Source organism: Pteropus alecto, unplaced genomic scaffold (assembly GCF_000325575.1).
Source record: "Pteropus alecto unplaced genomic scaffold, ASM32557v1 scaffold90, whole genome shotgun sequence".
Taxonomy (NCBI): Eukaryota; Metazoa; Chordata; class Mammalia; order Chiroptera; family Pteropodidae; genus Pteropus; species Pteropus alecto.
In genome coordinates, this window is record NW_006429894.1 from 531,294 (window position 1) to 543,722 (window position 12,429).

Here is a 12,429-nt window from a genome sequence, read left to right on the forward strand (position 1 = left end):
GCCAAGCACAGTCACGTGTGCGGGGCGCTGGGATTCTTCCCCTCGAAGGCTCAGTTTTCCTGGAGTAGCCCTGGGAACTGTGGTTTTTTCCTAAACCTTTATAACCATGACTGTGCAGTCCCCCCAAACACACACTCGCGGGAGAGAGGGGGCCCAGGGTTCCCCATGGCGTCTGATGAAAGGCAGGTGCGAGCAGAGCCTGGTGTGGCTGCCCCCGAGACGCCCCCCGCCCGCCTCCAGAACTGGAGCAGAAAACGGGGGAGCACATGCTTAGGATGCAGCGGGAAGCGGGGTGCAACATGGAGACCTGCCAGCAGCCCTCTGCCTCCTTGGAGCAGACGGAGGCAAACCTTCCCTCGAGGAGCCCTTCCTGGTCGGGGACAGCCCTGCCCCCAGCCCGTTCCCACCCAGGGCGCCGCTCATCTCTCCCCAGATGACGACCTATGGCGCCTTCCTGCATAAAGGCTCTTTCTGCCGCAACTACTTCAACATCCTGGACCTGCTGGTGGTGGCCGTGTCCCTCATCTCCATGGGACTCAAGTGAGCAGCGGCAGGGCCTCTGAGCCAGGGCCTCGGAGCAGCAGTTCCCCGCGGGTCACTGGTGGAACCAAGCTTCAGGGGAGGGTCTCCCACGGCCGGTGATGGGCGTCAGGTCCCGTGAGGTGTCACCAATTGAACTGAAGTGGCAGGGCTAAGTGGGCAGAGCCACGTGTTGGAGACTAGGAGGGACTGCGGAGGGGAGTCGTCCCCCGGCTGTCCCAGGGAGCACGGCCCTGGCCGTGGTGCCCCAGGCTGAGTGGGGGTCGAGCCTGTCCTCCTGCAGAGGAAGCCCCGACAGCAAGCTGGCACCCCAGGGGAGCATGGCCCCATCGGGACGCAGCTTGACCCCGGGGCGTGGCCATGTGCAGCCAGGGGGAGGGGTAGGAGCGGTTTCAGGCAGAAAGGGCCCCTGTGCAGAGCTGGAGGCCGGAGGCAGGTGGAGGCTGGATGCCGCCCTCTGCCCGCCCTCGGCCACCCCCAGGTCCAGCTCCATCTCCGTGGTGAAGATTCTGAGGGTGCTGAGGGTGCTCCGACCCCTGCGGGCCATCAACAGAGCCAAAGGGCTGAAGGTGAGGGGCCTGGGCGGCACAGGGAGGGGGAGGGGGAGGGGGCCGCAGGGCCTGACTCGGAGCCCCCGGCCCAGCTGGCCGGGCACCGTGCCATGGGACAGGGTGAGGCAGGCGGCCGTGCTCCGTCTGCCTGGGAGCAGCAGGCCACACTCCTGGGGCCCTCGGCCGGTCGGTGAGGGCGGGAGCTGCTGTCCAGCCCCACTGGCCGCTCCCTCCCCAGCACGTGGTGCAGTGCGTGTTCGTGGCCATCCGCACCATCGGGAACATCGTGCTCGTCACCACCCTCCTGCAGTTCATGTTCGCCTGCATCGGGGTCCAGCTCTTCAAGGTGAGCCGACAGGCCCGGTGCCCGGTGCCCAGTGCCCAGTGCCAGCCCTCACACCGAGGCAGGCGCCTGCCCGGGGGAGCCCCGTGTCCTTCCAGGAGCAGGGTCGGCCTTGACACTGTGGCTCTGCTGGCCACGGCGACCCAGGCTGAGTGGGTCGCCCCCGCCCCCTACACAGCCTGACCAACGAGTCCCTCCCACTGAGCTGGCTACCCCCTACAGTGCATCTGCCGTCGTCCTGGCTTCCTGTGCTTCTTCTCGAGGGTGCTGGCACCCGCCAGCCCCGCAGTCACCCCTCCTGGTCACCAGACCCCTTCCCCTCCCCGCTGCCAGGCCCCTCGAAACCAGGCTCCTCTCCCAGCCCCAGCTCCACCTCCTCAGTCCGCTGGGCTCCTGCCCCTCTGTGCCCGTGCGCCAGCTGGGGTGTCTGCCTCATCCATCTTCCAGAAGCTTCCGAGGGTGGGAGTCCGTCTCTGCTGGCCTGGCAGCCGACCCCATTCCATTTTCACCTCCCGGGGACCAGCCTGACCAACGAGTCCCTCCCACTGAGCTGGCTTCTGGGCGCCTCTGGCTTTTGGGTCACCTGCAGGACACAGGCAGTGACAACTGGCCGGAGAACCCCAGGGACGCCCCTGGTGCTCCTGGCCCAGCGTGACCTTTTAAAAGCAGGATATCCTCAGCCTTGGCCGTGCAATGGCGCTGTCTACTGCCGTTCATTTGTTCAGGGAGCATTTATGGAGCTTTTTACAGGGTCCGGGCCTTTGTGGGCTGAGGGTATCAGGAAGCACAGCCCCCTGCCCCTCCTGTGGGCCGGGAACAGGCTGAGAGACCCGATGATGGTGACGAGATTTGGCCACCTCCGTGAGAGGAAGAGCCGGCCTCCTCCTCCCGGAGGCCTGGCCTGCCTTCCCCAGGCAGCGCCCATTTTCTTCCTGTTTCCATGACAACACATCTCCCTCCCCCTCCTCCTGGATGCAGGGGAAGTTCTTCAGCTGCAATGACTTGTCCAAGATGACGGAGGAGGAGTGCAGGTGTGCCAGGCCCCGCTGGCCGAGGGCGCCTGGCGGGAGGGCCACCTGGCGGGAGGGCCACCTGGCGGGGGACACGTGTGAGGGGCGGGTGGCCCTGCAGGCTGTGGAGCTGGGAGCGGGGCCCCTTGACGTTCCCAGAAGCACGTTGCCTTGCGTCACCGTGGGGAGGTGGTGCCCCACGGGGTCCCCTCCGGCACCCTCCCGGAGCCCCGTGTCTCCAGCACACTCACCGTCCAGGGCCCGGGGGGAGGAGAGTGTGGCAGGGTCACACGGCCTGCGCCGTGGAGTGACCGGGCCCCCTGCCTCAGGGGCTACTACTACGTGTACAAGGACGAGGACCCCACGCAGGCGGAGCTGCGGCCCCGCGAGTGGATACACCCCGACTTCCACTTTGACAACGTGCTGTCAGCCATGATGTCCCTCTTCACGGTGTCCACCTTCGAGGGGTGGCCGCAGTGAGTGAGGGCGCGGTCGGGGCGGGGCCTGGGGGTCTCTGCCAGGCCCATGGTGGGCGCTCAGCCAACCCCACTGGCTCGGGTCTGAGGACCAGGTTTGCTGACTGGTCACTCCAGGGAGCCTGGCCGGGGGCCCTGAGCAGACGTACCCTGCCACCCATTGGCGTGGGCCTCTGTGCCCACAGGGGGAGCCCTGCTGATGAATGGGGATTGCAGGGTGCGCGCAGAAAGGCCGGCCATGCCAGGACCTGGTCCAGCCTCTGGGCACGGTCCTGGCGTCTCCCCCACCGCCCGAGTGTTCGCAAAGCTCCGTCAGGCTCCCGGCGGCTGGCGGGACAAGCCCCCCCATCCCGGCTCTCCGCCCTGTGTCCCCACCACGCCAGGCTACTGTACAAGGCCATCGACTCGCATGAGGAGGACAAGGGTCCCGTCTACAACAACCGGGTGGAGGTGGCCGTGTTCTTCATCGTCTACATCATCCTAGTCGCCTTCTTCATGATGAACATCTTCGTGGGCTTCGTCATCGTCACCTTCCAGGAGCAGGGGGAGACCGAGTACAAGAACTGTGAGCTGGACAAGAACCAGGTGCCCGGGCCACCTGCCAGGGGGAGGGGACAGCAGAGCCCAGCAGGCCTCCTGCCAGTGAAGACAGTCCCGGGGCCGACGTGACCCCAGACCCTCGCCTTGAAGCCCAGCCCAGCCCCCACGCACCCCCATCTCCGCCCCAGCACCAGCTGCTGGGATGCGGGGCATCTCCCGGGGCCCTCGGCGCTGATGGCCCTGCGTGTCCTGTCCCAGCGCCAATGTGTGCAGTATGCCCTGAAGGCCCGCCCGCTGAAGTGCTACATCCCCAAGAACCCGTACCAGTACCAGGTGTGGTACGTGGTCACCTCCTCCTACTTCGAGTACCTGATGTTTGCCCTCATCATGCTCAACACCGTCTGCCTGGGCATGCAGGTAAGGGCCCCAGGACCCAGGGCCTGACGGGAGGGGAGGGAGGCTGGGCAAGGTGGGGCACGGCAGGGGTCCAGTATGGCCCTAATCTACTCTTCCCGGCACCTGCTGCGTGCCAGGCGCTGCGTGGGGAGGGGCAGGAGCGAACCGGGCCCAGAGCTTGTCGCCAGCGCCCAGCAGTGTGTTAAGGGGGCAGCTGCAGCGTTCAAGGGCCGGGCGATTCTGTAGACAGGCGGGGCTGGGGGCGGGCGAGGAGCCGTCGGGTCCGTAAAGCGCCCTCTCCACCCTCCGTGCTTCGCTTCTGCAGCCAATCCGGGTGGCCGGGTCGGCTGGCCTCTTGGTTCCGGTCCCGAGAAGAACGGGTTTAACCACAGAACCGGGTCTCTGGGGCATCGGGGACATAGCCAGCAGCACCATCCAGCCTTAATTAAGCAGCTGATCCCGTCAGCCCTATGTAAATGGGACCACACGATGGGCTCCCTGGTCCCAGCGGCCGAGACACACCCCATGACACCGCTGGCGGGTGATGAGGCTGTGGCAGGGGTCACTGCGCCACAGGCTCTGGTCGTGTAGAGGACCGTGACCAAGGGTCCGAGCCGGGCTGCAGACTCGGTCACCCTCCAGGACAGGGTGGGGTGGGGAGGCCTCCGCGTCCTCTGAGGTTTTGTGGAGGAAGTGGGAAGTGACCCACTTTCAAAAAAAGGGGGGGTAAGGAAGTCCTGGGACACTTGGAGGAAACAGACGTAAGGAAGGTTACGGTGCTGGGTCAGGGTCAAGGTTATTGCTCTGAGCTGCCTCCTCGTCACTGGGGGCCACGTGCACACGCAGCGGGCTCAGTGAGCTCAGCGTCCCACAGTCCCTGGTGGTCACGCCAGCGCTGGAGCCCAGGGGTCTTCTCTGCCAGCCCTGTGTCCACACCAGAAGGATGGGGTGCCTCTCCCCCCCACCTTCCACCGGAGGGGGACCCATCACACTGAGGAGAACTCGGGGGATTGCTGACCAGGCTCCTACTATTTTGAGACTAAAAATAAAAAACACGTTGGCAGGGGGCTGGAGAAGGGGGGGCACCGGGAAAAGGGTGGGGCTCTGGAAATGCAGGTCCCCCGCCCTCTCCATGCCCCCCCCCAGCACTACAACCAGTCAGAGCAGATGAACCACATCTCAGACATCCTCAACGTGGCCTTCACCATCATCTTCACCCTGGAGATGGTCCTCAAGCTCGTGGCATTCAAGGCCAGGGTGAGTGCTAAGGCCTCGGGCCAAGGAGCAGGTGGGGCTGGCGGGGGGATCTTCCCGTGGAGCACCTGCACCCCCAGCCTCGTTCTACGAAAGGCCCCGCCTCCAGCCCATCTGCTCCCACCTGCTCACTGCTTGGTCCCCGTCCACCCTCGGACTCAGGGCAGTCAAGATGGTCAGGACACCAGGACTGGCGGGGGACAGAGCAGGCCCTGGCTGCCCTCCCTGTGCCTTCTGACAATTCGGCCAGGGGTTTGCACCGTCCAGCCCCAAGCAGGGCTTCCCAGAGGGGGAGCGCAGGTGCCCCATCCAGACCAGGACCTAACTCCCGCCCCCCGCCCCACGTAGAGCGCAGGGGTGGGCGTGGGGCGGCGGCATGAGGATGCCGGGGCAGGGCAGCCCCCCAGCCTGGCCCGGGCTCTGCATGCCCACGGCCGGGCCCGCCGCCCCTGCTGGCAGCAGGCCTCTTCCAGAAGCTCACGCGGGCGTCCATGTCCCCAGGGCTACTTCGGGGACCCCTGGAACGTGTTCGACTTCCTGATCGTCGTTGGCAGCATCGTCGACGTCATCCTCAGTGAGATCGATGTGAGTGTCAGGTGGGCGGAGCCATCCCCGTTCAGTCTACAGAGTCTGTGGGGGCCCCAGGGGCGACAAAGGCAGGAACGGCCGGGGTGACAGTCCTGCGGGGCAAGCAGACAGCTCGGATTGCAGGCGGACGTAGCGGGCGAGCCCAGCTGTAGTGGAGGCAGCGGTCATCACGGGGTGGGGGGGGTGCGTGGTGTCGTCTGAAGCGGGGCCTGGGGGACAGGAAGCTGGTGGCCCGAGTCAGGAAGGACAGCAAGCACCACGGGCAGGGCTGCTGTGGCAGAAGCACGTGTAGGACGTAAAGGCAGAGAAGGTTCTGGCCCGCTCAGTAGTCTGGGTCAGCGGAAGGGTGAACACGCAGAGGAGGGAAGGGGGTACGGCTGAGAGGTGAGTGGGGGTGCAGTGGGCGCTGGCTGAAGGTTCCAAGCAGGACGGTGCAGGGATTAAAGAGATTCTTCTGGAAAGTTCAGCTGGAGGGGAGGGGCAGGGGGAAGAGTGACCGGACGTAGGGCCCAGTTCGGGGCCGGCCATTCATTTGCTCCTCAGATACTTGCCCACTGCCTCCCGCGAGCTCAGAGGTGCAGCGGTGAGCAGAGCACCCAGGAAACAGGCCACGGGACCCGTAGCATGGCAGGTGTGCCCGTGCGTGTCACGAAGGACACCGGGGGCACAGGGCTGACCCAGGGGCACAGTCAGGAGGCCGCTGTCACCATCCTGACGACAGATGGTGCTGGCTGTGGAGGCGGTGACAGTGGGCAGCGTCTGGACCTATTTGGAAGGTGGAGCTAACAGCATTTGCTGGTGGATTGGTTTAGGTTGACTGGGGTAAAAATCAGGATGACTATGACGATTTCTACCAGAGCAACTGAGAAACTGCAGGGGCCACAGGCTGGGACAGAAGCTGGGCTCTCCGGCAGGGACATGACAGGCAGGACGTGTACCAGGTGCCCATACGGAGGAACCAAGCAGGCTTCACAGGTCTGGGGTCAGCGGCCAGGTCAGGCTCCAGACGGCCAGCACTGGGAGGGAGGAGTTGCCTGAGGAATTTACGGAGAAGGTGCAGAGGCTGAGTCCCAGACTGCCCCCGTCTCCAGTGACCAGAGAGACAAGGAAGTGCCAGTTAATGGGACGGGAAGGCACTGGCCACCGAGCCAGCAGAACCAGAAGAGACTGGTGTCCAGAAGTCGAGGCGAACAGGTGTCAGGAAGGCAGAGTGGTCACCTGCGGTGTTGAACGGTCAAGGTCGATGAGAGCTGAGCATGGACTCCATGTGGCAAGGTGCAGGTCAGCGGTGACCGCCACCAGCATGGTCTCACGGGGACCGTGGGGAGAGGAATGAGAGAGAGTGAAGATGAACATGTCCTTCGAGCCGTTTCGCTGCACGGAGAGGGGGCGTGGGCGTTGGAGCTGTGGAGCTGAGGAGAACTTTCCTGAAGACGGGAGGGGCCGTAGCCTCTCCTCGGGCTCATGCAAATACCTGGTGGTGAGGGTGACCCAGGAGCTGAGTCCTGAGTGAGTGACCAGAGAGACGAGGAAGGGACCGGGTTCAAGAAAACAGCAGTTTAGCCAGTGGCAAGGCCACTGGGTTTGCGATTTGAAGCTGTGGGTGAGTTACAGGTGACAGACTAGCAGACTGTGGGGTGGAGCCAGCGACAGGCACAGAGCAGTGCCTGAGGCAGAGAACACAGGAACAGCTCTTACGAGGATTCTAGGTCTCGCTGGACAGCGGCAGGTGCCAACCGATCGAGGGGTATGGAGCCCGTGAGGGGCCCGGGCCGAGCAGGGAGGCAAACGGCCCAGGAGCTGGCCCGAGGAGAGCGGGGTGCAGGGACGAGGCCCCGGGTGGAAGGGGCAGCGGCAGTGGGGGCAGGGAGGCCGGTTCTGCCAGAGAGGTCCATCTCTAAGACTCAAGAGGCTGGGAGCCCCGGGGTTCCTGCAGGGTGGGGGAGGGAGCAGGGGACAGAGGGAGGAGACCCTAGAGTCAGAGGCCGAAGTGCAGACAGCCCCCCTGTGGGCGGGTGTTTGCAGGCTGTGTCCTGCAATGTCCTGGACAGGAGCCCCTAACCTTGACCACTGCAGGGTGCCACTCCAAGGGGGCTGTTCTGGCCCCCGGGACCCAGCAGGGGACTAGTCCCAAAGCCAGGGCTCATCAGGTCCCTCCCTCTGGACTTCCCACACCAGCCAGCGCAGGACTTCAGGGCGGGGGAGAGGGTGGCCCTAAGCACCCTGTGAGGGGTGGGGCCCTGGCACAGAGCGTTACCTTCTGGGGACTCCGGGGCACGCCGGTCATGCCGGGGAGAGCCTGGCCCATGCGTCCTGTCCACCTCCATGTACAGGACAGACAGGGACAGTGACAGGCTGAACTCTGCCTGCTCAGGCCCCAAGGGGCAGGCGGGCTCCGGACAAAGACAGCGTGCGTGGGCCTGTGTGGTACGTTTCCATCCTCGCTCCGTTTTCGGTGGAAACAGCTTCCCAGAGGCCCTGGGGTGTAAGGACAGCTTTGTCACCAGCCTAGCCAGGAGAGGGGACTCTAAATAAACAGCCCAGATTAGCGATAGCTACTTCTGGACGTTTGAGGGCCGTGTGTGTGTCGGGGGGGGCGGGGTGCAGCGGGGTGCTGCATAAATCTGAAGTCTCCTTGGTGATGAGAAGCAGAAGGTGTCACTGGTCATGATTTGATTTTGGGGAGCATCAGATGGCCCTTACCAGCGACATTCGTTCGAAGTCATGTTCAGATTTGAAATTTAAATCCTGAGTTATATTCCTGGCGCACAAACCAGGGCACAGTGCTGGTCACAGCTTCCCCCGTCCACGACGTCCCCTGTCCCAGACTTCCAGGAGCCGCTGGCTACAGGTGCTCAGCGGTCAATGCTGCTGTCGCCCGGCCGCGAGCTGGAATCACCCGGGGTGCATTTAAGTCCTGAAGCCAGGCCCGCGCCCCCCAGAGGCTGACTTCACTAGCCAGGATGGGGACCCAGCAAAGGGAGATATTTTTCTAAGTTCTCTTGTGATTCTGAATTACAGCCAGGGTTGGGAGCCAGTGGCCCAGGAAGAACTGCCCTGGGTGGGGAAACGAGGCTCTGGGGCCTGGCCTACCCACAATCGGAACATAAAGCCACGACGTCCCCTGTCCCAGACTTCCAGAGCAGGGCGCTCCTGAGTGTGGCCCAAGGGGAAGCTGGGAGAGAGCGGAAAAACAGCTGTCCCCACACCCCGGCCTGCTCTCCGGGGGCCCCAAGAGCCGGGGAGCCCCGGCCCTGCGCCCAGGCATCTGCGGTGGGGGCTCAGTCTCCCCTGGAGGACGGCACGCCCGTAAGGGCCGGGGCTCGGGGAGAGAGGGGTGCCCACCCAGCCCTGGCGGCGAGCGAGCAGTTTCCAAGTGCCCCTCAGGGATGTCCCCACGTCCGTCACGTAACCCAGACGCACAGGAAGAGCCTGAGCCCCAGGAGGGACCTGTCCCTGTCCGGTCTCCCCTCCGCTCCCCGCTCCCTGGCCCCAAGCCTGTTGCCTCCCCATTCCCACAGCTTTGTCCTCACGTCGGCCGGCGCCCCGAGGGCCAGCCAGCTGGGGTCTCTGTCCCCCCCTCCCCCTCTGTCTCTTGCTCTCTTTAACGTTTCTGGTGTCTGTCCTCTCTGACACCTCCCTCCCACGTGTCCCTCCTCCTCTCTCCCCTCCCCGTCCCCTCCTCGTCTCTTCTCTCCACAGACTTTCCTGGCCTCCAGCGGGGGACTGTATTGCCTGGGTGGAGGCTGCGGGAACGTTGTAATTCCAGGCTGCATGAGCCCTGCAGCTCGCATGCTCAAGCCTGGCTGTGGGTGCATGGGGCCCCCTCCCCAGAGCAACCCCCCAGGGCGGGGTTGGGGCACCGTGCATGGATGTCATGGCTTTCTAGAGCCCTGGGAAGCGGGACGAGGGGTCTCTCCGGCACCCTCTGTGCACATGGGGACATCCAGAGAGGACTATGACTGCTGGCAGGCATGGGACCTTGGCGACAGGTCACGGGCACGAGGAATGCCTTTGGGGACACAGGAAGCTGGGCAGGGGGCTCTCCCCTCCCTGAGTTATCAGGTGTCTAAGGCCAGCACAAGGGCAGCGGCTGGCCGGGCTCAGGACAGCCGCGTGCGGGGTAGGTGGTGGGGAGGAGCCAGGTCGAATTAGGGACACAGAGCAGCTGAGCTTCGGGGAAACCTCTGCACTGGGCGGCCCCTCGGGGAAGGGCCAGGAGAGCTTCGGGGGGTCCTCGGAGCAGGTGAGATGAGGCAGGAGGCCCCGGAAGCGGGAAGCGCGCGGTGGCCCGGGCCGCAGCCCCGCACCCTCCGCCCGGAGCACCCACCGAGCACCGGCTCACCGCATGCTTGCGCTCCACGCCCTCCACGGACGTCCTGCCACCGGCCCGGCCCGGCCTGGCCACGGACATCCCCCCCAGCACACACGCTGCCCCTCCCGCCCCGCCCGCGCCCGGCCCTGGAGGTGCCACCCCCCGACTGACTTCTGGGGCTGCCGCCCCGCAGGACCCAGACGAGAGCGCCCGCATCTCCAGCGCCTTCTTCCGCCTCTTCCGCGTCATGAGGCTGATCAAGCTGCTGAGCCGCGCCGAGGGAGTGCGCACGCTGCTGTGGACGTTCATCAAGTCCTTCCAGGTGCGGTGCCCAGCCCGCCCGCGCGCCCAGGTGGGGGCCGGACGGCCCCGCCCACTGCCCGCTGCGCTTCCCCCGAGAGCCCCTAGGGGCGGAGCCCAGGGGGAGCTGAGCTGAGGGCCTCACCGAGCCCTGCGCACTGACCCGCCCCTCCCCCAGGCCCTGCCCTACGTGGCCCTGCTGATCGTCATGCTCTTCTTCATTTACGCGGTCATCGGCATGCAGGTGAGGGGTGGCGGCCGCGTGGAGGGGTCCCTCAGAGGGGGCATCAGTGGACCCTGGAGAGGTTGGACCTCCTGCCTCGCAGGCTCGGCCTGACAGCCCAGGGGGTCCTCAGACAGCTGCAGCCTGAGCAGGTGGAAGCAGCGCAGTCAGGACCACAGGCTTAAGGCTCTGATCGGAGCCCCGCCCCCCAGCCCCCTCTCCCCCCACTGCCCACACAGTCCCCAAGTGAGCTTGCCCTTAGAAAAGCTCATCCACCCCCTTCTTTCCTTGGGCTTGATGCGAAGAGCTTCCCCCGACCTCACACACAGTCAGATGTCCTTGGTTTCAGGTCTGAGCGCGGGAAGGGGGCAGGGGAGGCAGCTGCGGGCCACTCCGGGCTCCCGGTCAGCGGCCACCCTGCGTGGTTTGCAGATGTTCGGAAAGATCGCCCTGGTGGACGGGACCCAGATCAATCGGAACAACAACTTCCAGACCTTCCCGCAGGCTGTGCTGCTGCTCTTCAGGCAGGAGCCCCGGCCCCGCCCCCCCCCACGACCCCACTGCCCTCTCTGCGCTGGGGGCAGGGCTGGCTGCCTGCTTCGACCCCTGTGGCCACACGGGGCCCTGCGCACAGAAGGCTGAGGCTCTGCTGTCCCTGTCATTTCTGACAGACAGCTCTGCTCAGCAGGGCACAACCAATGCCACTTTACAAAGCACTTTCGAGGGAGGGCCCCGTGTCTTCGTTCGGCACTGGGCCCCACAAATGATGATCCTGAGCTGAGTGTGGCTGTGCCCCGGGCTCACCCCAGAAGCAGGAGGCAGAGATCAAACGCCCTCGGGGGAGGGGCGAGGCCTCGATGACCTCTGACCCCGACTCCACTGGGTCCGCACAGAGCTCTCATGCTGTCCACCCCCGCTCCAGCCAGGCAGGCCCTTCGCTGTCATTTAGCTCCTGTTTGTGGTCCCCACGGGGTGGAGCAGAGGCCCAGCTCACACTGAGCGGCAGGTGAACCCCAGGCCGCTGGGCCCCAGGAGTGGACAGGCCAACAGGAGCCCCGCCTTCCAGGTGTGCGACGGGCGAGGCGTGGCAGGAGATCCTGCTGGCCTGCAGCTACGGCAAGCTGTGCGACCCCGAGTCGGAGTTCGCCCCCGGCGAGGAGCACTCCTGTGGCACCGGCTTCACCTACTACTACTTCATCAGCTTCTACATGCTCTGCGCCTTCCTGGTGAGACGCAGCCCCGCGGGCGGGAGGGCCGAGCCGCCGGCCCCGCTCAGCCGCTGCCTCCGGGGCTCCACTGCAGGGCTGCGCAGGGCGAGACAGGACGCCGTGCTCAGACGCCCCCTTGGTCTCGTCATCCTCGGTGGGGCTTGTTTTTCTGAGCGCTTCTTCGCGCCCCAGGGAGGTTGTTAAAAGGTTTTCCTTTTTTTGGTTAGAAATTCGTGACCAAAAGAACTGAACGAGGCCCCGTCCTCACTAGGTAGGGCTTCCAGTCCAGCCGTCTGCTGTCCCCATTCCTCCCAGGACGAGGGGGCCGAGAGTCCCAAAGCCAGGCTCCGCTGGGGCCGCCGGCAGCAGCCACTGGGCCCTCGGCCCTGCGCTGTTCTTTCCCGCATTCACTCGGATCGGCTGGGCGAGCGTCCGGTGTGTGCCAGGCTCTGGCTCGGGGACAGAAACAGGGCGGAGGCACAGTGCTGGCCCCGCGGAGCTCGCTGGGCCCCAGGGGGTCCGCATGTCAGCAGCCCCGCACTTCAGGGGACGCCCCATAGACACAAAAAGGCAGCGGCAGTAATGGGGCGCAGTCCCGTGAGGGCAGGAAGGGGATCATCCCCCTGGGGGGGGCCTGAGCACCTGGCAGCGACACCATCCATGCCAGAGCGTGGAGGCCGGCGGG

General features: G+C 65.4%; 1 protein-coding gene across 1 annotated transcript in view; it reads left to right on the forward strand.

Annotated features, from left to right (window-relative positions):
- The window catches only part of CACNA1S (calcium voltage-gated channel subunit alpha1 S), a 41,606-nt gene that overhangs the window by 21,585 nt on the left and 7,592 nt on the right, over positions 1-12,429 (forward strand). The window contains exons 19-32 of the mRNA XM_015587339.1: positions 327-540; positions 1,022-1,109; positions 1,330-1,437; positions 2,413-2,465; positions 2,774-2,920; positions 3,304-3,505; positions 3,719-3,877; positions 5,003-5,113; positions 5,612-5,695; positions 9,401-9,457; positions 10,207-10,335; positions 10,492-10,557; positions 10,969-11,060; positions 11,603-11,762. Of these exons, the coding sequence (XP_015442825.1) occupies positions 327-540; positions 1,022-1,109; positions 1,330-1,437; positions 2,413-2,465; positions 2,774-2,920; positions 3,304-3,505; positions 3,719-3,877; positions 5,003-5,113; positions 5,612-5,695; positions 9,401-9,457; positions 10,207-10,335; positions 10,492-10,557; positions 10,969-11,060; positions 11,603-11,762 (1,670 nt within the window). The remainder of the gene's footprint in view (positions 1-326; positions 541-1,021; positions 1,110-1,329; positions 1,438-2,412; positions 2,466-2,773; positions 2,921-3,303; positions 3,506-3,718; positions 3,878-5,002; positions 5,114-5,611; positions 5,696-9,400; positions 9,458-10,206; positions 10,336-10,491; positions 10,558-10,968; positions 11,061-11,602; positions 11,763-12,429) is intronic.